Below are 22,772 nucleotides of genomic sequence, written 5' to 3'. Positions count from 1 at the left end.
ATGACTCTTTATTGAGTCTTTTTGCCACTTGTCATCGCCTTGTGCGGCCCTTGAAAAATCAACAATTAAATTTGTAGGATTCACACCTTTCACCTATGTGCCTTTAGACAAATGTTCTCACATGAATTGGTTTCCACCTCTCACCTTCTTTGCTTGGTCTGTTTCTTTCATATTCACCCTTTCTACAGAATCAATTAATGCCCCACTTGCAAGAGTATTAGGGCGGGTGAACTCCTTGCCTCGCCGTGAATCATTGCGTTTCTTCAGAATTGATCTTTCATGAGATCTCTATAAATAATTCAAACTCCTCGTTGTCACACTTGTGGAACATTTCTGAAATTTTTTTCCTCCCATGCCCCACACATCCATTCCCCATGGACAACTGCATAGAATATACACCATACTTTCACTTTCAGCATATTATCTTTTAGCATTACTCAATTGAAATTTCGCTTTCGGGTTCCTCTAACATGAGTAACATTACCGTGCGTTTTCTTGATGGCAATGTGGTAATTACCAGCGCTACCAAACCAGTCACGGTCTTCCTGGTAAAAAACGCGCTTTTTATAACGTTGCCGCACCAGTACCATGATATCTCATACACACACACACGCCCACCAGTCGAGGCCACCTGTCGCCCAGCCATTGGTTCAGGTGACACTCCAAAACTCCAATACGAGACCGCGCAGAAGTAGTACGCTAACAAAACCCGGACGGAACATGAAAACCCAAAACCGAATTTCATAACCGCCTTCACATCCGCCCAATATGGCTCGACGCAAAGCTTAAAACAACGTCACCGGTGGCGCCAGTACTCGGAGTGGCACCAGTGTCAGCAAAAGCAGCTGAAACCCTAACTTGGTGAGCGATTCTTTTCTTGACTCAGTGCAAGTACGCAACTCGTTCGCTGCAATTTTTACTGTTTGATTTTACTTGAAGCACATATGCCTTGTATTTCTGTATATGATCATTTCTTTTAATATCTTCTTGTTCCTTTTACTATTGCAGCTATTCGTATTTCGAATTTGATAGTTTCTTTTTTCCTTTTCTCGGTTTAAATTTGACTATTCTATGTTGTGTGGTTTGTTTCTTGTCTCTTTTGGTCCAGTTTGAGCTGAATTTCCTGATATACTTGGTTTTGACGATCAGGAATTTATTTAATTGTTTGGGGTGTATATGCGCAAAGAAATGGATTTGGTATCAGACTGCCAGGTAAAACAGTGCGATTGAATGTGGTATCAGAATTAAAATTGATTATATGGCAGTTTGATTATGTGTTTTGGTTTTAGAAGCCGAAGGGCAGTGTAGGATTCATGTTTCCAGTGTATTTGTTTGTAGGATTCATGTGCTTTTCTTATGGTATGCTACTCGTACACTTGACTTGTAGGGAAAATTGGAACATTTTCGAAGTAAGGAGCTCAAGGATGTTCTGAGCCAGCTTGGTCTTTCAAAGCAAGGGAAGAAGCAGGTATATTTTTTATATTTTACTTTTCAGATTTATGGCTCGTTGATTAATTAAGTGGAGGCATGTTTTCAAATTAATCAGGTATTTTCGAAGCTCTTTCCTGTACGGCACAAATATACTACTTGTTGCTCATGAATATTTTTGTTACATGCATGAATAATTTTATACTTCGTAAGCAGGGGCGGAACCGGAAATTAAGGTGTGGGGTTTATATCATAGAAAGAAAGTAAAAACTTTAGAGGCAAATTTAAAAATTTGGTGGGGCTATTGACCCCCCCAAGGGTTTGAGTAATTTCGCCCCTGTTCATAAGGAATCAGTATATATGAACTTGAGAGTAATTTTAATTTACCCACCCCAAAATACCAGTAGGTAGTTTCTGGCATTTTGTGTACGGCCATTCTAAGCCTCAACAAATTAGCAGGACGATAGTTAATTGGGTTCACACTTAGTTTGTGTATGCATACCCTTCTAAGTGTTTGCTGTTAAGGATTTAAGGGCTATCTTGACAAATGTATAACAGCGTGAAGTTTTTAACAATGTGTTTGATAGGTCGTGCTTTGCGTCTGGAGGATGCTTGCATCATCTTGTGATGTGCATCGAGTTATCGTCAACTTGTTCATACATTGTGATTCATTATTTTGTGGCATAAACTAGCAGTTCTTCATATGGTTTAAATTTTTCTCTATTCTTTATTGAATGTTTGCCTGCAACCATCTCATCAGAGATCCGGAGTCACTCTTGTTTATTGTTGCAATAACAAGGTCTCATGTTCCTTTTTTTTTTTTTCGTTTTTGTTTTCTTTCTCGCTTTTACATGTATACATAAAACAACAAAGACTAGTATATATAAATTTAAGTACTGTACCTTATGCATAAGTTCTTTTTGTTTCCATAGGCTTTTCCTGAAGAATAATTGTTTGTTATATGAGCTGAACTTACTATTATACATCTTTATGTGCTGTGCAGGCTCTTGTGGACAGAATCTTATTGTTACTTTCAGATGAAGAAGGTAATCTCTTGAACTACATTAGTATCTCTTCCATTGTGTATGTTATTATCTTGCTAAGTTCTGTTACTTATTTGTTCCATCATTCTCGTACTCAAGCTGACTGGACTTGTTTCCATTACAAGTCAAGAGTATTGCTCTTGGTTTTCATCTTTGTGCATTTTGGCACTAAATTCTCCATGATCGCCTCGGATCTAGTACCTTATACACGGTGTAAAATTCTGTGCAGTTTCCACTACAAATCGTTCAGCAAAGAAAAACCTTATTGGGAAGAGTGGAGTAGCGAAAATAATTGATGATGCTTACAGGTGTGACTTTTAATGTTGTGTATATATGCCCTGATGGCTGTCTCGAAAGTTCATTTTTACTAAACAGTTTTGTGATTAAAATGTCATTTTTGTGTGATTCATAAGTCATAACCTTTGTTTCTTCTAAGTCTTCACCCTCTGCTTCTCCAGTTGCTGGGCAATCGTGTTTTTCATCATCTCATGGTCTTTGTTATGCAATATCCACTGTCGTGCTCCAGGAAAAATCGGAATATGGTGTTAGCTGACTTGGCAACTAAGGGACAAAGTGGTTTGGATATCAGCAGTCATAAGCCTGAAGAGGAGTTTGAAAAATCTATCAATTTGGATGTGAAGATTTGCTGCCCTTGTGGAAGTTCATTGCCCACTGAGTCCATGATTCAGGTTTTGTAGCAGTTAATTTTGCTTTATTGTTAGATATAATTTAAATCACCTCGAGTTTTTTTCTTCTTCGTATTTATTTGTTGATTTTAGAGTTAAGCAGTGAATGAATTGTGGGAGTACTTGACTGCTGTTATTTGTTGCATATAGAGTCCAAACTTGTTCTGATGTTTTATTTTTCTTCTCCTTATTTAATTAGTGCTGGGATACAGTGCACTACCCTTGATGTGTGTAAATGTGAACATTTAATCATCATGGTACTGATTATGTTGAGAAATTTAAGGTACATATGTGAAATTAAATGGTGGTTGGATTGATAAATGTGTCTGAAAGAGTCTAATTGTTTAGTTGGGTATTCTTTGAGTTGTATGATGGTAAGATACAGCACGGGCTGTTGAGCTAGTCGCTTGTGTACAACTTTTTTTTTGATAACGTAGGAGAACTTTACTCAGATTAATTGCACGTCGCAAACGCATACTGTACAACAATCCTCACCGTTAATCAAAGTCCTACGAGTAACTGATCCCATCCGCCAGAACCAGTTACCAGGTAATCCAGGAGCTTTCACCCCTGACGGGCTAAGCAGTTTATCCTCATGCCCAGGAGGCAAATTGAAGTCTCATGCGGTGTTTTCTGCCAAAAACGTTAGGGAAGAACAAACTAACGAGCTCATTCTTGACTTTCTAGCCAAACAAGCTAGTCAAATTCAGACTTAAGTTTCATGCATAAAACCCATGCCTGGGCTCAACAAGACCTCTAAATACTAAAAAAACAAGTTGGGAATTAGGTGGTTGTACTCATAAACCAATCAAGATATAGACAAATCAAAGAAGTCAGAAAAAGATCCGTGGACTTTGTCCTTCATTTAATGCAAAAAGAATCACCTCAGAATTTTTTCTTTTTATTTCTTATCATATCGTGTAAAAATATTTTTACATGCCTTATATGTTTGGTTCTATGGTAGGATTATAGAGTTGTAAGGTGATAGGCACAAAACCTACAGCTGGCAAATTTAGAGTAAATAATGCTTAATGCAAAAAGGCACCAAGCCCAGGAGAATCTGTGAAGAATTTTTTACCCTACAGAAGGTCAATGCTATAGTTTGTTCACTTTCTTGTTTGTGTTGCCTTTTGATAATATGGGTGGGTATGAGACTTGAACCATTCCCTACTCTTGAACCATTCCCTACTTTTTTTTTTGATAATATATTAAGATATCATTAAAAGGGTTTGGTGCCCCCCTGTACACAAGAAGTATACAAGAGAAGCTACCTAAGTAACTAGGAGGGGCAAAAAGGCAAGAAAACTATACTAACTAATCACTAAAGGAAAAACATAAGCAGCTGTCCAAAGATACAAAATGTTGAAAAATAAAGACTTAATCTCCTCCAAAGTCTTTTCCTGGTCCTCAAAACACCTATCAATCATTCATTTCAGAGACACCACAAAAGGCACGAAGGCACCTTCTTTCATACAACAACACTCCGAGTGTTGCTGGCAGTCTACTAACAAGCAAACAAATTCACTACTTGTCTAGGCATAACCCAAGACAACCCAAATCAATTGAAGAAAACATTCCAAATGGTCAACCTCACAATGAAGCAGAAGACGGTCCACAGATTCCCCATTCCATGTGCACATATAACACCAATCAACCACAATGATGTGCCGCTTCTAAGGATTGTCTGTGGTATGGATCTTCCTTAGGGTCATTGACCACACAAAAAATGCCACCTTCAACGGAACCATCGTCCTCCACACTCTTCCAAGGGAAATGGAAAACATGATGACAACTCATAACACTGTAGAAGGATTTAACACCAAACAACCCTATTTTGGAAGGGACCCACCATGACCTGTCTTCTCCTTATCTCATTCTTTCTAAATACAACATCTTGAAGAATGAAGCGAAGGCATCCACCTCCTAATCTTGAGCCGCTCTAGCAAAGCTCACATTCCACTGAATGGCACGTTCAGAAAATTCCACGTGAGCCTCAACAGGAGCATTCTTTGCGCTAGCAATATCAAATAAGATTGGAAAGGCATTCTTAAGGGCCATATCCCCACACTAAAGATCATGCAAGAATCTAACCTTAGAGCCATCTCCCACTTCAAATCTGGTGTGACTACAAAACTTCTACCAACCCGTCCTAATATTCTTCCATAAACATATCCCATACGCCCCAACATGCTCACTCAAACCATTCCCAGTTGATTCTTAAAAAGCTTGGATTGATCATATTTATGTTGATTCTTTCATAAACCATTTTGAAAACACTTTAAATGACAAGTCAACCAATTTTCTACAGCCATTGTTATATATATTTTTGATAAGTAATCGACAAAATTTATAAAAAGTGTGAAGTGCCCCCTAAGTACACAAAGAGTATACAAAAGGAAACACCTAATTAGAAAAAGGAAAAAAATCCCCTTAACACATCCAAAACCCCAAGTCAGGTTCCACCAGCTAAACGAACCAGTCGCCTCAACCCAAAGAAAGCTTCTAACCCTATCAACATTACAGCCAAGGTTAAACCCCTCCCACTCACCTAACTTCGTCTCCACCTGACGAAACCCCCATAATCTGCTCACAAGTCACAACTCTAATGCGCCTCGCCTTTTCCATGGCTTGAATTGCATTTGGGATTGTAGTTTATGGAGCTCTCCAAACTTCTAAGCTTCCTACAGCCTTTATACCACAATTCAAGAGAGAAGCTGATTCCTCAAGCCGATGTTCTTTAATGGCTGTCAAAAGAGCTACTCCCATAAGAGATCCTCACAATAGGACAAATGTCCTTCACACAATGCAAAGCTCAGTCTGAGTAACCAGAATCTCTCGACACAACAGAGGATCGATACACAGAGAGGGATACAAGGCCTTGCCAACCTCACTAGAACCAGAGAAAGGTCCATTCACGAGACACAAAGCAATATCTTTCCCCATCCCCACTTGTTGCTGTTCCCCACTGTAAGATGGAGAAGCCCCTGCAGAAGCCCTGATAGTATCGGTGCCAATGGTAGTAAAAGGCCAACACCCCAACCCATTTGGCTCCACCAACAGCCATTGTTATATTGATAGTCAAGTATCTTCCAGAGTATACTATAATTAGTAATTTACATTAAGTGTTTGGTTTTGACTTACAAATCCCCCTCCAGTGACTTATCAAAAAATTAAAAACAGGAAGAAAAAAAAAGAAGAAAACACAAATGAATGGAGATTTAGGCTCAAATACTTTGGTCAGACTATTCAATAACTTTGAGCTGGCCCTTCCTAAAGTGAGATTTAACAACAATGGTTAAGCTTGGGTTTTGCTTGTTAGTTTAATTTCAACAAGGATGAGTTTGAAAAAAGTAGATTCTGCTCCACTTATTTGCTTCCCAGCTTATTTGATACACTCTTCAACATTTTTCTTTGTGAACTTTTCGTGCAACCCCCTATCCCCATGAAAGAGGAGTGATTCTATTTGATATTTAAAGATATTTATTTATGCATTTTTATGTTTCTTTCATGTGTTGTTTTCTTTGCAAATCATAAACCATTAAAATTGCAGGTGCTCTTCAGAGTTTGTATGTGCATGGGTGATATAGATCTGCTTTTGATCATTTTGGGGTATTGAATTATGTCTGAGTGAGAGACGTGCTATGTGCAGTGTGTGGATCCAGGATGTCATGTGCAGCAACATATTGGCTGTGTTATTATTCCAGATAAGACTGGGGAGGGCATTCCACCAGTTCCACCTTTATTCTATTGTGAAATATGCCGAATTAAACGGGCTGATCCGTATGTACCATGCATTTTCCATTACTAATTCTACTATGTCTAACTAGGCAGCCTATTTTCATTTTACTACATAGCACTTGTTTTATTTTCATGATAATTTGACAAATGTACTGGTTGTTGGATATGCCAACTCCCTAATACCAAGATGTTAGGACAAAGTTATGTATTTCTGTTTTGTTTATTCATTATGTGTGTGTGTGTTACGTGTTAGTGTGTGATATCAATATATTTAGAGAATATAATAATAAAGCAATTAATTACTAACTTACATTTCAGTATGAAAGGCATATTTTTTTTGAAAAGTTGTATGAAAGGCATATTTGTATCTGTTTTTAGGCTTTGCTATTTCCTTGTTGAGCAAGATTTGGTAGCAGAAATGATTGTCTGTTGAATACATGAATGTATATTGGCTTATTTCTAGGTGAAAATTAGTGAAGCTTTAATCATCCTCTATACTGGAATTGAGGTCTCTATGGTAGTTGTGATTCAGATTCTTTAAACAATTTTCATGACTTTTTTTTTTTTTTTTTTTTTTAGGGGGGTGGGTGGGGGGATGTAGAGTATTATTATTTATTTATTTTATTTTTCTCTGTATGCAGTTTCTGGGTGACTCTCAGAAATTTACTATCTCCTGTGAAGTTGGTTGCTTCAAGTATTTCAACTGATGGGTGAGTTCAATTTTCTTAATTATCCTCTTCCTATCACTCATATGTTACCACTGTATTTTGTCTTAAATATTAGATTTTTTCTTTTTCTAAATCTATGTGTTAGTATATGCACCAAAGATGTGCCTTGCCTTAAAATTCTAATTGTTTAAGATTTTAAGAGTTATGCTCATAGTCATCAGCCATTTTCTGGCAATTTCCATTAGTAGCATTTGACTTGAGTCTACCGTTGGGGAGGAAGTTCCTTTTTTTGGATCTGTTGGAAAAGAAGTTGTGACCTACCAAAAAGACCCTGATGATGTATTCGGTAAAGTGGGCAAGCTAGAGTGAACAAAAACTTGGTAGAAAAGAATGAGAAGTGGGATAAAAGGGAGAAGAAAATGTAGATTTTCTTTTCTCATTCTTGAGTAATCATTGCATCTTAGATAGGTACATAAACATACAAACACACCCGCACTCTAAACATTTAATATATTGACAAGTGATATTCAATAAAGATTACAAGGTCCCAGTGTACTTTGGGGCGCCTATACGCTTTTAATAAAACTTCTTATTACTTATCAAAAAAAAACTTATTATGTTACATAGATTCCCTTTTTTTGTCAATATTGTTTTAGTAATGATGTTACAATCCATTTATACATGGAGAGTAGCATGGAATAGTTTGTTTGTTTCTAATTTTTCTTAGTTTTTGGAATTTTGTGTCTTTTTCTTTACTTTGGGGGTTCTCTTGAATACTTTCTATCTACTGGGATTGCGCCCCTTTGTGCTTTTAATGAATTTGCATTACTTGTATTAAAAAAAAAAAAAAAAAGCTCAAAGAAATCCAAAAAAGAAGAGACTGACAGATAGTTTGATGCCCTCATCCATTCATAAAGTGCTCTCATAAAGTGACAACTTGGTGCCTCAAAAGTTCTGGCATTTCTCTCTCCACTAACTTTTTTCTCTTCACAGTGATTATATATTTGTAACTTTCAATTTGTTAGTTCTTCTCCCTCCTACCCCTTCCACCCCCCACTCTCTAAACAACTCTTATTATGTGAAGAAATTTGCTCCTGAATTTTTTTCATGCCAACCAAGTAACATAATCATGATTTAGTCTAAATGCCAACTTACTTAGCAATCAGGGCTATCACTGAAAGCTCAACTAACCTAACTAATTGGGTTCCAAAAACCTATATTACTAGAAGAGATTTGCAAGGCTTTACATCCTCACAGCAACGACACCATTAGTTACCTTCAAATTTAAAAAACTGGTTCTCCCACAACAAGCTGCTGCAGATATGATATTAAAAACCTCTGACAAGACACTAAAATAGGTTGGGAGTATTGTCAAAACCCAAGACCAAGAAAACAATGAGTAGTCCATGCATATCTTGCTTTTCAACTATTTTAGTGTCTTATCTGGATCTAATATTTATATTATTTTGTTTGAGGTTATTTGTTCTTCAATGGTAACCTTATCCCCAATGATTTTTCAGTACGAATCCAATACAGAACGTGGAGAAAACATTTGAACTAACAAGAGATGATAGAGATTTGCTACAGAATACTGAATATGACGTTCAGGTTTATTTCACTTTGGTAGTCCATCAAGTGGCAGTTTATGTTTCTTGATTAATTATGTTTGTGTTGTGCGTTTTCTTTTTGATAATTAATCGATATATCATTAAAAGTGTGTTCTGTGTTTTCTGGTAGATGGATTATTTATATGTAACACGCTTTTGTTACACAGGCTTGGTGCATACTTCTCAATGATAGTGTTTCATTTAGGATGCAGTGGCCACAGTATGTGGATTTACAGGTTAATGGTATGCAATTCGATAATCTTTTCTCACTTTGGTTGATGTATGACTTGCATCTACAATATAATGGTCTACCCCGTTGCTAGCTTTTGTTTCTACTTTCTTCCGCTTTCCCTGCGGTTCTGGGAACTACAGTCTCTGACTAGTAGTTTTAAATTTGGTTTCACTATATGCTAGTGAATTTAGGGAAGCAAGCTTTAAGAAGTCCTTGAGGCCAGAGCGGATATAGCAATTTCTCTTGGGTTTTTCATTCTAAGCAGGAGACAATATACTTTGATGCTATTGATCATTCTTTGATTTAAAGAATCATCCCATCTCTTATCAACAAAGAATCATCCCATCTCAATTGAAAATGCAAAAACATTTTTAGGGAGAACTCAAGCTTTGCTTTTGTGTCATTCTTGTATTGCTTTTTGTATGTATATCCCACAAGTAAACCTATTGAGGCTTATGCCTTAAGATTGGGTTCAACAATGGTTGGGGTCTTTGAATTTGGGATTGGGTTCATAAATTTTAAATGGACATAAAAAATTAGTACTTAAAAAGGAGGCCTTACTGAAGCCACTGTTTTTTGTAAATTATCTAAACGTTGTTAATTGATTTTTAGCTCTTATATTACTTTTAAAGTATGTTCATGGTCATGGTTATTACACCCGGACCCAGTTGGTTGAATGGGTATTTTGGGCACTCAGTCAGTCAGGTTCTTTAATTGGACCTTTCAATACATGACACTAGGTTTAACCTGAACTTGTCCGTAACTTGGCCCCACACTGAATTTGGTTGTTGTAGATGTCTAGTTTGGCCTATGCACACACGCATATTGGTTTTGATTTCAATAAAGTTAATAATGCTCATTACTGACTTAACATACTCTTGGTTTTATTGTTGTATATAATTTTATAGGTGCGACACTTAGGGCAGTAAATAGACCTGGATCACAGTTGTTAGGTGCCAATGGTCGTGATGATGGTGCATTAGTGAGTAATTTCTGTTTTTCAATATCGCCTTACGCTTTTAATAAGACTGGTTATTACTTATAAAAAAAAAAAAACTTCTGTTTTTCAATATGCCAATGAACTTGTTGATATTACAGTCTGTGAACATACTCGTGTTTTTCATTTTTCCCATTTTGTTCCCCTCCCCAAGTTTGTTTACAATACTACGTAGATTCATTCCTTGATGATAGGTTTTAATTTAATCTCCTTTTTTTTCTTGTCAGATTGCATTATACATTAGGGAGGGAATTAATAAGATTTCCTTATCAGGGTGTGATGCTCGTGTTTTCTGCTTTGGTGTCAGGCTTGTAAAGCAGCGTACTGTTCAACAGGTATTGTGACCTATTTTTAATGCAAGTGAAGAAAAAATCATGTTTCCTTGGAACTTCTGATGAGGGAAACTGATTTGGACTATTAACAAGTTATGGCTTTCATGGAAAAGACTTTTGCTTTTACATTTAACATGGATGAAGGAGCTCAAAAACAGGACGGGGCTGCTCATGGGAGAATTTTTTTAAACAAAAACAAGACCTGTTCCTGTCTTTCTTCTTTCTCAAATCACCTTAAAGAAATTAAAGCAAAAATACAACTTTTGGTAGCTTTTGTCATGATGACATTGTTAATTATCTGGCTTTTAGTGGTTTACGAACTACCTGAATATCGTTTCTCATTATTATTATTATTATTATTATTGCTATTGTTATAAGGCAAATGCTATTTGGAATGGCATTATTGAAAAATTGGAACGTCAGTTGGTTGGTTGGAAGAAAATTTATTTATCTAAGGGTGGTAGACTGACATTGATTAAAAGTACTATGTCTAATCTACCTACATACTACTTGTCCCTATTCCCTATTCCAGTGGGTGTGGCCAATAGGCTAGAGAGATTTCATAGGGATTTTCTATGGGGTGGTATTGGGGATGAATTAAATTCCATCTAGTGAACTGGGTGAGAATTTGCACTCTAATAACTCAGGTGGATTGGGAATTAGAAATTTGATTCAGTTCAATTGAGCACTTTTGGAAAAGTGGTTGTGGCGATATGCGGTGGAGCGAGAGGCATTATGGTGTTTTCTAAATTTGTTCGTTTTGAGGTAGGGGTTGGGTCAAGAGTTAGTTTCTCACATGATATTTGGTGTGGGGATCAACTTTTGAAGATATCTCATCCAGATTTGTTTAGTATTGCTCTAAGCAAAGATGCGTGGGTGGCTGATAATACGCATCTTCAAGATGGTAATCTCCATTGGAATGTTATTTTTACTCGACTTGTTCAGGATTGGGAGATGGAGATGGTACACTCTTTCTTCGAGAGACTATATTATGTCCAGTTAAGACATGGAGAGGAGGATAGATTAGGTTGGAGCCCTTCCAAAAGGGGTAAGTTTGAAGTGAAGTCGTTCTATAAAGTGTTAAGTAGCCCGGATGGTCCTTCTTTCCCATGGAAGAGTATATGGACAGTAAAGGCTCCTTTAAGGGTGGCATTTTTTGTGTGGACAACAACTTTAGGGTAAATTTTGATGCTTGATAATTTGAGAAAGAGGAATGTTATGGTGGTTGAGTGGTGTTGCATGTGTAAAAAGAGTGGGCTGTCCATTGACCACTTATTGCATCATTGTGAAGTCGCGAGAGACTTACGGAGTTGTATTCTTAAATTGTTTGGTGTAGAGTGGGTTATGCCGAGACGAGTCATAGATTTGATGAAGAGTTGGGGTGGCACGGTTGGGTGCGGCACCGTAACGGAAGTATGGAGGCTGGTTTCCGATGTGTTTAATGTGGTGTCTTTGGCGTGAGAGAAATGCTCGATACTTTGAAGATGTAGAGACATCGGTGATAGAGTTGCGGAAGATTATGGTGAACACGTTACATATTTGGATATTGGCATCATAGCTTATTTGGTTCTACTTTTGCAGATTTTTTGACTTTTATGTTATTCTTTTTTTTCATCTTAGGGGGTTTTCTTGTATACTCCTTATGTACTAGAGTTGCGCCATTTGCGCCTTATTTATAATATGACATTATTATCAAAAAACAAATTATTGCTACTATTATTTTTGTTGTTGTTGTCTTTATGATAAATTTATGGAAGATCTATTGCGTTTGTCACGTTTTAGATCAGTGTGCCTTGGCATAGTCACAAATCCTTTATTGTTTGTTGATTTTTAGATGAATGTATACCATTCAAGTAAATCGATAACAAGATGGCATATGCTCTGTTTCATTCCTTAGGATACAAGCAAATGCTATTACTGACAATAAAATTAATAATTCAGAGACATGATATCTTTATGAAACTTTTTTTCATCAAGTACGCATATTCATTATGTGAGTTTTTAGGCATTATTCTTACATATCTTCTTGTAAACTGTAGCTATTGACTAAATATACTTCTTAGTATCAAACATGTGTTTCTAATCTCAGTACTTGACACAATGCTTCTTGAAATTCATTTTCTAATTCTGTGTACTCTTCTCCTTTCTTTTTTCTTTCTTTGTTTGTTTTTCTTCTTTTATTTTTCCTCGTGACTCTCTCTTAATGTTCTGGTTTACCCTTGCTTCATGGGACCCACAACTCAATTAGTATTATCCTAGGCACAAATTATCTACAGCATCATTCTGATTAAACTTTGACTACTTGTAATTTCAGTTATAATCAGTCTTTAAGTGCCATGTAACTAATTTTATTTCTTTTGTCCAATCAATTCCAAGGTTCTCGACTTGATTCCCAGAGAAGCAGATGGCGAGCATTTTGCGGATGCACTTGCACGTGTTTGTCGTTGCATTCGAGGTGGGGTTGCCACAGAAAATGAAGACACGGATAGTGATGTAGAAGTCATTGCTGATTCAATTACGGTTAATCTCCGCTGCCCTGTAAGTGATTAATGATTATTACTTTATATTGTAGTTCTTTCTTGACTTGTGCTCTTCAATCATGTTCTACTTGCTAGGGAAGAGCTGATATGATGTTGATCAATTCACCTAATCCATTTGGTTTACTCTTCTCCATTCTATTTTCATGCAAAAGTAATATACTCAATGGCATGAATATGCATGTCTTGATCAGATTTTATAATTTTGCAGAGAAAGCAGTTTTTTTTTAGATACAGTGAAAGCAGTTTGCTTGTTGGTTAACCCAAACTTTGGGCCAATTAAGCATGTGTTTCTTTTTATAAATTTCTTGTGAATACCTGGTTTATATAGTTATTTGGATCAATCACATGGTATTGGACAGAAAGTAGCAAAGCCCCTCTCCATTCATCCCTAGCAGGCAAGCCATGAACTTATCTGATTTTCTTTTTTTAGTTTTGCAACTGTCTGATTTTCCTTTTCTGTTTTGGGACTCTATCTGATTTTCTTTTTTGGGACCTTGGCATGCCTTCGAGGCTGTGGTTTTGTGAAGGGTTCTTGAAAGGTCTTCTCTTGACGTTTGTGTAAAATATACTGTTATGCTCGAGAAGTTTGCTCCTGTAATGTACCCACGATTTGCTAAGCATATATGGGGCCCCGTGGTTTGATGTCCATTCTTTCTTTTGATAAGTAATATCTTACTTCCATTATGTGGAAGACTTGATCTCCTTGTGTTGTACTAGATACTGCCTTCTTAAAATTAATTGTTTTGATTGCCCTATTTCTGAAGTTTGGTTTCTGACCTTTTACATGCTCACCAGCTAAAGCTCATAAAAAATAATAAATAAATAAAATAAAAAATAAAAAAAAAAGCTCATCAGCTAAAAAGATTTCAAAATCTTTTACATAAGCTAATATATGTTTACTCACTATGCCTTTGACCTTGTTATCAGCTGAGAACTGTGCATCCTTATAAATAAAAAAGGCTCTCATTGTTGCAGAATTAATCATTTGTTATTTTAAATTTTAATATCAACTTGCTGGTTTGATAGTCTATTATTAAACTGTCATCATGCTGATGTAATTATGTTTCATGAAACTGGTCAATGAGGCCGTTTCTGTTCTAATGGCTTTTTGAAAATATCCATGAAGTTATTTATTTGGCAATTGAGCTCCTTAATTATTTTGTCTCCTGAGTTATGCCTACATTTAATTGGCAGATGAGTGGCTCTAGAATGAAGGTGGCTGGTAGATTCAAACCTTGTCCTCACATGGGCTGTTTTGATCTTGATATTTTTGTAGCGCTAAATCAACGCTCTAGGAAGGTGTGTTGATTTACCATTTTTGTTTGATTATTTGTGTTTGCTTTATTTCAAAATCTATAAATATGAGCTAGTAATTTACTGTCATTGCAGTGGCAATGTCCCATTTGCCTCAAGAACTACTCCTTGGAGGACATCATCATTGACCCTTATTTCAATCGCATTGCAACTATGGTAGTTCTTGCAGTTGACATCTTGAATATCTTAGCTGATGCAGTTTCTTTTTTGACAACTAATGGAATAAAAACATTTGTTGTTTATCTGGTGGGACAGATGAGGCACTGTGGAGAAGACATAACAGAGATTAATGTAAAGCCTGATGGTTCATGGAGAGCAAAAACCAGGGGTGAATATAGCGATCTTGCGGAGTGGCATTTCCCTAGTGGTTCTATCTACATTGCTAAATATGAAGCTACATCAAATTTGGAATCCTTAAGGCAGATAAAGCTGGAAAATAATATCGAGGAACATGGTAATCTAGACATACGTATAAAGAAGAATCACTGTGGGATTACAGTTACCGAACGTCAGCATGTTGCCCTCTCCTCCAGGAATCAAATGGAGGAACATTATGAGAAGAGTGGCCTAAATGTCATAACAATGTCCAGCAGTGCCACTGGAAGTGGCAAAGATGATGAAAACCCCAGTATTAATCAAGACTGTGGTGGGCATATTGATATCTCTATCAATGATGGAAATGAGATCATTTCGATTCCCCACGATTCTCCCCCAGCTTTTGGAATTCTAAATGGTAGTTCTGGACTAGGGGAGGATGCAGACATCATAGTTCTTAGTGATTCAGAAGAAGAGAATGACCATGTGTGTCCTCTGTCTGCCCTTCCCAGCATTCCAGGCTCATATGTGGAAGATCTAGCTCCTAATGTGGGTGTGAGTTCTTGTTTGGGTCTCTTTAATGGCAGTGGCAATGGCAGTGAGATTGAATTGCCCTGGGGGGCATATTCATTTGGTACTCAAGCAAATCCTGCTTTCCAACTATTTGGCCCAGTTTCAGATGTCTCAGATGCATTTATTGATTTGGAGCATACTTCAGTTTCTTTTCCAGCACAGATGAATGGTAAAGTACAAGCTTCAACGTCAACTGCAAATTCTGGTGGACAGGTTCCAAGTTCTTCTCTTTGCCATACCAATAATGGAATAGATGATGCCTTGGTTGATAATCCCTTGGCATTTGTTGGCGAGGTGCCCTCAATCCAAAATTTCCTTCCAACTCAACCAGCTGATATGTTGGAGCAGTCTATTATGGAACACCAGCCTCCTGGCAGTTTTGAGGATTGGATATCTCTTAGGGTTGGAAGCAAAGATCACGGTGATTTTGGGGCTCATGTGGTGGCTGCAGCTCCAAATGGGCTAGATTTGATAAACCCTAGTGGATCAAACGAAGGTGGAAAACTTTTCTAACAAGTGTGGTATTTAAAGCTATAGTTTATACAATAAAGGAATTTATTAGTTTTTATATTTCATATGATTTAAATCCTTCTCAAATATATATAATCATAATAATTTAAACCTTCGTCACTTTGTAATATGAAATTTTTAGTTGTCGTGGACTTCCAGTCAAAAACTTTATTTTAGTTCTTTGGGGCATGAACTGACATTGAAACTGAATTGCAACTTGTGTTCACCTGTGCTACATCATGGAAGGTGTAAGGTTGTGCACTACATGTCACTTTCATGTCAGTAAGTTAATGAAAAAATGCCATCCCACGTTATAAAAGATGTCACTTTCTTGTCAGTGTGCACGAAAAACTTTTATGACCTGACACAGCAGTCATGGACTTCAATGTGTGCCCACAAATGAATCTGTCTTAGAGCTTCCAGAGCAGATCACGTGGACATAGGATACTTGTAATATTATGCTTTTTGGTGAAGGAGCTTGGGTGATACCTATCTTAAATTGGGTTTTGGCTCCGTGTGGGTAGAATGGTCAGCTTTTCACCTGTGTAAAACTAAAGGGTAGAAATTGCTGCTCCTCAGGTTTGTCTAAAACTAATACTAGTTCTTTTAGATTATGGTTACCTTGTCTAATGATAAGACCATTTTCACCCTGATAAAGCCTTTTTGTTTAATTCAGGGATAAGGCAATGTTCTAGCAACCCATCTAGTCCGGATCGTGTATTTATTTGCAGTCTCTCAAATGCTTTTAAGTTTTCAAATATCCATGGAAGGGGAATATTTAGGCTAACCTCATCTATTTCTTAAGTGATAATAATCTCGGGCTGACAAAATTTTCTTGTGTATTGCTAGATTGTTAAATTCTCCTTATGATTTTCATCTAGTTATTTTTGTCCTTTGCAGCTGCTACGAATACAGATATGAATTATGAAGCTAGGTCTAACAGGACGAATATTAGGAAATTTTCAGGAGGCCCTTTCTCTTTTCCTCGCCAGCCACGGACTGTGAGACAAAGGACGTCTCTCTCAATTGAATCAGAGTATCAGACTGAGTAGATAAATTGGACCTTGGTTGAAGTTACATGGAAGCAGCCTCTGGCTATCTTATTAATTTTCAGTATTGGCTTGGGGTGATGACGGTCATCCTGCATTTTGTTTCATGTCTTGCTTTAATTCAAAAGGGGAAGCGGGCATTTTCGTTCTAGTAAATTCAATGTCTAAAGTTATCATGATGTCAATTGGATTGATATCTCATCTGCGTCATAGTATTACTGGCAGTTCAGGAACCAGTTTATCTAAAGGTGAGTGCTAAATTATGATATTTATATTTAATTTCAGCTTTGTTTCTTTTGGTTGGAGTTTCAGCTTGTTGATATGTCAAGATCCTAAACAACAGACATTGATAGGTATCATGCACATATTGGGATACAATAAAAAACAAGGAGTTAGTGAACATTGGCACTGAATATTGGTAAATGTTATGAGGAATGTTAATTTAAAAGCATGACCAAAAATATTATACAAGTAAAGCTATTAAATCACACGTTTACCTATTTAAATTATTTTTCTTATTCTTATTCTTATTGTTGTTGTTTTTATGTTTACTATATACTATATCTTATGTATTGTTATTATTCTTATCAAAACTTATTGCATAAAGGAATAAGACAGGTTCTTCTTCCTCTCTTCTTTCTTCTTTTATTTCTTCTCTTTCAACTTGGTATCAAAGTGTTCGGTTCCTAGAAAAAAAGGGGGAAAGGAGGAGGAAACGCTGGCTATATGGAGGCTAACGGGCTCAGTCCTTGCTATCCCTTGAATTTGTGCTTTTCACCAACTATAGAAGATCTACGTTCAAAAAATCGTTTGGTAAATCCAAAGAATTCTTGTTTGCATCTGTGCTGATCGAATTTCTTCATTTGCGATCAGTGTTGTTGCACGATTGTGGATCTTATGAGGTTGAGGAAGCTAAGCGGTCTGATTTGTGTCGATTTTTGAAGAAATTGTGAAGTTCTGGTGCTGGTGCTGTGGTGATTATTCTGGTGTAGGAGTGAAGTTGTTTTGTGTGAGAGGGGGTGATGCAGCGTGACTTAGTGGGCTGCAGCGAATAACAACATTAAGCAGCAGATAAATACTTCTAGATCTTGATTCTATCAATGATCTAAGAAATCTTCTTGACAAAAGCTAGATACTCTCTAGGTTTTGAAGGAACACAAAGAAGAAACTCAACTCTGAATAATTCTTATTAAACAAACTCAATAATAATCTAAATTTGCCTTCTCAGGGCTTTAAGCATTTATTTATAACCCCAAGACTCCTAGTCCTAAGATAACAATGAAATAAAGTTAGTTTAAAAGTCTACGAAAGACAACTAAACCAAATAAAATACTAACAAAGAAACATAATTCAAATTCAAATAAAGACTGAAAGATAAGATAAGCCTTGAATTCCAATCTACATCGCCCGGGGGGGGGGGGGTGTTGACGGATCGTACACTGATAGAGAAAACAACACATTATGTAGTCTAGAACAATACGACAAGCCGTTCAACTGGAGGCAAAGGGTATGTAACTCTCCTAAATGACAATTCGTTTAGAGCAGGCCAAAAAAAAAAAAAATGTCGTTCTACCTATACTGTTTGAATTCTAAATTCTAAGTATGAAAAGATTCAAGTTCAGATCTTGGGAAAGGAGCCTCTTCCATTTTTCTGAGAAGTATTTGCCTATCTTCAAAATGAGGAGAGTCGCCAAGGTGCCATGCCTCCAGTCTTATTCCCCGGAAGATTTGCCTTGGTTACTGCATCTCACTGCACTGGAAAAGGGAATTCTAGGAGTCATGATGGCAAAAAAGCAATGGATGCCACTCAGGATGAGAAAGATGAGTTGTTTTGTGATCATTGTCATAAATCCCAACGTACTCGAGAGACTTGTTGGCAACTTCATGGGCGTCCTTACTCGGCCTCGGGCTAATGATCCTTCAATTGTTGGTCAGACTCCTACTCTAAGCTCTCCTACCTTAGCATGGAAGAACTAGAAACACTCTATTGGCTCATGTCACAACTGGAACCACACACCACCGCATCTTCCTCCTTTGAACATTTAGGTAATTTAGCTTCATCTTTGAATGCAACCTCCACTAGTAATATAGCTGAATTCGATGATCCCTGGATAATTGTTTTGGGGGCATTCAACCATATGACTGGTTTATCATCTCTTTCCTCTTCATATCATCTTTGATCAGCCAGGGAAAAAATTAAAATAGCTGATGGTTCCTTGTCATCTGACTAGCATAGGTTCAATCTCTGTAACTCCATCTATGTCTCTTTCATCTGTTTTACATGTACCTAACCTTGCGAATAATTTGGTCTCTTGCTCGGGTTGCAACTGATTTGAACTGCCTGAAAGATGGTCTTTACTTCCTGGATTCTCAACTCAAGCAACATGCCTGGCTCAAACATGCTTACCACATTATGGCAATCATCTGGGTCTGGCATCGCAAACTGGGGCATCCTTCGTTTTCTTTGTTGCAACACCCCTTTTTTCATCTTATTTTCACAAAATCATGTTTCCCAGTTTCAATGTGATACTTATGATCTGGCTAAACACCATCGTGTGTCTTTTCCTTCTCTTGGCAATAAGTACTGAACTATTTGTCATTGTTCATTCTAACGTTTGTGGTCTGTCATATATTGTTTCTCACTCTCTGGTTTTTCGTTGGTTTGTTACTTTTATTGATGATTATTCTCGCACTACTTGGGTATATTTCTTGAAAGATAGAAGTGATGTTTCCTCCTGTTTTTAGATATTTCATAAAATGGTCCGTACTTAATTCAATACCTTCATTAAGATTTTCCGTTTCGACCATGGAAGAGAACACTTTTTCAATGACCTACAATCGTACCTTTGTGAGCATGGTATTATTTATCAAATTGCTTGCGTTCACACCCATATCAATAGAATGGATTGCTGAGCGAAAGAATCAGAGCATCTCCTAGAGATAACTCAAACATTAATGATTTCCATGAATGTTTCTAAATCCTATTGGGGTTATACGTTGCTTACTGTTTCATCTCTCATTAATCGAATGCCATCACGTGTTCTGAATTTCAAGATGCCTATTGGTGTTTCATCACCATCGTTGTCTTCCTCATTATTTGTTGTTCCTTCTCAAGTCTTTGTTTGTGTTTGCTTTGTTCATCTTCATAGTTCATCCCATGGTAAATTGGATCCTAGGGCACTTCAGTGTGTATTCTTGGGATATTCTCCAACTCGAAATGGTTATAAATGTTATAATCCTCTTCGAGAAAGCTTTTTGTCTCTATGAATGTGGCATTTTTTGAATCTCATACCTATTTTTCTCCTTCTGAAACTTATCTTTTGGGGGAGACGGGTAGTGAAGAGAAGTTCTTAAGAAATCCTTTATCTGCTGTTCCTATCATGTTACCGGAACAGGATGTTCCAGAATTTGATGGTCAGCAATCTTAGCCAACATTTGGTGAGCAACGTGAGCCACCAGTGGAGGAGTTAAGAGTTTATTCCAGACGTTCGAAAAGTAAGACTATTCTTCAGTCCCTCAGCTAAACATCGAATCCTGATTCAGGTAATCCTATGCCTACTTCTACATTAGACACCTTAATACTAGTAGTTAATGATATAGATCTTCCTATTGCCCAATGCAAAGGAATCAGATCTTGTACTCAACATTCCATATCTAATTTTGTTTCTTACAACAATCTTAGTATCATATAGTACTTTTATTTCCAAACAATCTTCTGTGTCTATTCCCCATAGTGTTCATAAGGCACTTGGGAATCCAAAGTGAAGGGAGGCTATGCAGGAAGAGATGAATGTCTTTCATAAAAATAACACATGGATCCAGTTGAATTACTTCAAGGAAAAAAGACAGTATGATGCAAACGAGTGTTTACAGTGAAACATAAAACTGATGGTTCGGTAGGAAGATCTTAAGGCTAGATTGGTTGCAAGAGGCTTCACATACTTATGGGATATAACTATGAGGAGATATTTGCTCCAATGGCAATGATGAACAAACGATGCTTTTTGGTTTATAACCTTTAGAATCACACTAGTTGTTAAATTTTAATACTATTCTTAATTCTAAAACTTGACATAATAACACAAGTATAATGATTAAGTAGTTTCATACATCAACTATTACTACCTATCTATTAACCCTACAAAATTTGACTATGGACTAACATCATTTTTCTTTTTTGCTTGACAGGTACCATACATACATCTTTTCTTTTTCTTTCTTGGCATCATTTGCAGGTTTGACTTTGGATATTGTGGTAAGCCTCGACTTGCAACTTTTATTAGAGCCCATCTTTGTTTGTCTCCTTTGACCTACTAGAGTAAGCAACCTGTAAATGGTTTAGCTTGCCAAGATTCATCTGTAAATAGGAAGCGTTCCATTACAAAGTTGATAATTATGCCCTACTTACTGTTTCCAAAGTGTAAATTTTGAGTTTTCTTAGGAAAGAACTAGTCAGTTGTATGATTGTTGAGTAGAAATTTATTATTGGAGCTAAATTGCCCTTGAAGGCATGTGATGTATATACTTATATTCCTGACAATGGGGGTTTCAAAAGAGACGAGCAACCATCGGAAGAGTAGCAAGTTTGTTTGCTTGTTCAGTGGTAAGGGTTTATAAATGAGGAAGCAATGCTATGCTATCTTTTATGTTATATGATGATCATGGTTTCTTGCTCGAAACTATCATTTGTATTTTTGTTTGTACATAAACTGCTTTACTCGAATTCTGTCTTGGGCTCCGTCTTAATCGCTCAAGTACAGATCCCTTGTGTCATGACTTTTGTTTGTAAGTTTGTTTCTCTACAAGATGGATATGTATTTTGTTCTGCAGGGAATATTTTTGGTTGCCAAGGTGTAGAGCAGAGTGGAATGCTTGAGGTATTAAAGTGGTGGCTGGCTGGCCACCCAAAGCATTCAACGTTTTCTAGATTTTTATTTTTATTTTTTTAGGGTTTAAAGAAAATTAAAAGAAAATGAGTTTTTTGGGAAAACTTGTCTCCTCTCATTTTTGGAAAACGTTCATCTTCACAAGGGAATAGTTATTTTAAGGGGAATAGATTCCTACCAATTAAAAGAATGATTATTTCTATAAAATAGTCATTCTATTCCAAGGTTTTATTTCGCAAGCCAAATGGGTCTTTAGTTTAACAATTTGAGAATCTCGATGTAGTGTCTTTTTTCAAACTAGACTTTTTTTTTTTTTTTTTTTTTTCAAATAAGAAAGAATCTACATGTTAGTAAGATTTGTGCACGGAAAGAAATGGACAACGGAAATGAAATCTTACAATACCATGTAGGAAGAGCCACCCCGAACCCATCCGGCCGCCTCCACCTTTGGGGGTGGCTCCCCCCCTCTCTCCCTAGAGATACAGGGGTTTCCTCTTTTTTTTTTAGATTTTTTTTTTTTTTTAGTATTTAATAAAATAAATCATTATTATTTTAATAGGACATGGCAAAAAAATGCCAATGTAGCTTAAAGAAAGTTATTTTGTTAGATGTGACACACACAAAATGACCAATTTCCATTATGCAACAAAGCTAAACGATTAAAATTAATTTTTAAAACACTGAGGGAATGATAAAAAAAAAAAAACAAACATATTTACTCAAAAAATTATTATACATTTACCCTAGAAATAATGGCCTTTCACAAGAGTGGTCAAATTTAGTGAGACGTTTAAATGTTTATAGAAAGAGTAATGATAATTTGGTATCTAATTTGAAAAAATTAATATAAGTAC

General features: G+C 36.6%; 1 protein-coding gene across 4 annotated transcripts; it reads left to right on the top strand.

Moving 5' to 3' along the window:
• The first annotated feature begins 714 nt into the window (after positions 1-714).
• On the top strand, positions 715-21,683 carry LOC132186303 (E3 SUMO-protein ligase SIZ1-like). Of its 4 annotated transcripts, none has more exons than XM_059600200.1 (18): positions 715-861; positions 1,150-1,212; positions 1,388-1,468; positions 2,432-2,474; positions 2,701-2,779; positions 2,998-3,160; positions 6,807-6,937; positions 7,537-7,605; positions 9,084-9,171; positions 9,338-9,413; positions 10,311-10,384; positions 10,627-10,734; positions 13,108-13,269; positions 14,466-14,570; positions 14,661-14,741; positions 14,841-15,969; positions 16,884-17,280; positions 21,221-21,683. In XM_059600200.1, the coding sequence occupies exons 2-17, from the start codon at positions 1,177-1,179 to the stop codon at positions 17,033-17,035; spliced, it is 2,577 nt and encodes an 858-aa protein (XP_059456183.1). In that variant the 5' UTR covers positions 715-861; positions 1,150-1,176; the 3' UTR covers positions 17,036-17,280; positions 21,221-21,683. The 4 variants fall into 4 exon arrangements, with proteins under 4 accessions (XP_059456183.1, XP_059456185.1, XP_059456184.1 ...); XM_059600202.1 differs by having other exon boundaries at positions 1,109-1,212; XM_059600201.1 differs by having other exon boundaries at positions 715-891.
• Positions 21,684-22,772: the final 1,089 nt, after the last annotated feature.

The sequence above is a fragment of the Corylus avellana genome, chromosome ca7, assembly GCF_901000735.1.
Source record: "Corylus avellana chromosome ca7, CavTom2PMs-1.0".
Lineage (NCBI taxonomy): Eukaryota > Viridiplantae > Streptophyta > Magnoliopsida > Fagales > Betulaceae > Corylus > Corylus avellana.
Note: the sequence above shows the minus strand (reverse complement) of the source record. Positions and strands in the feature narration are given on the sequence as shown.

What these genes read in the sequence shown, in the direction of transcription:
- LOC132186303 (XM_059600200.1), top strand. Translation starts at nt 1,177, where the DNA reads ATGCGCAAAGAAATGGATTTGGTATCAGACTGCCAG. An exon ending in CCACTGAGTCCATGATTCAG is followed by an intron (nt 3,161 to 6,806) that starts GTTTTGTAGCAG and finishes TGCTATGTGCAG; the next exon opens with TGTGTGGATCCAGGATGTCA. An exon ending in TCAATCGCATTGCAACTATG is followed by an intron (nt 14,742 to 14,840) that starts GTAGTTCTTGCA and finishes CTGGTGGGACAG; the next exon opens with ATGAGGCACTGTGGAGAAGA.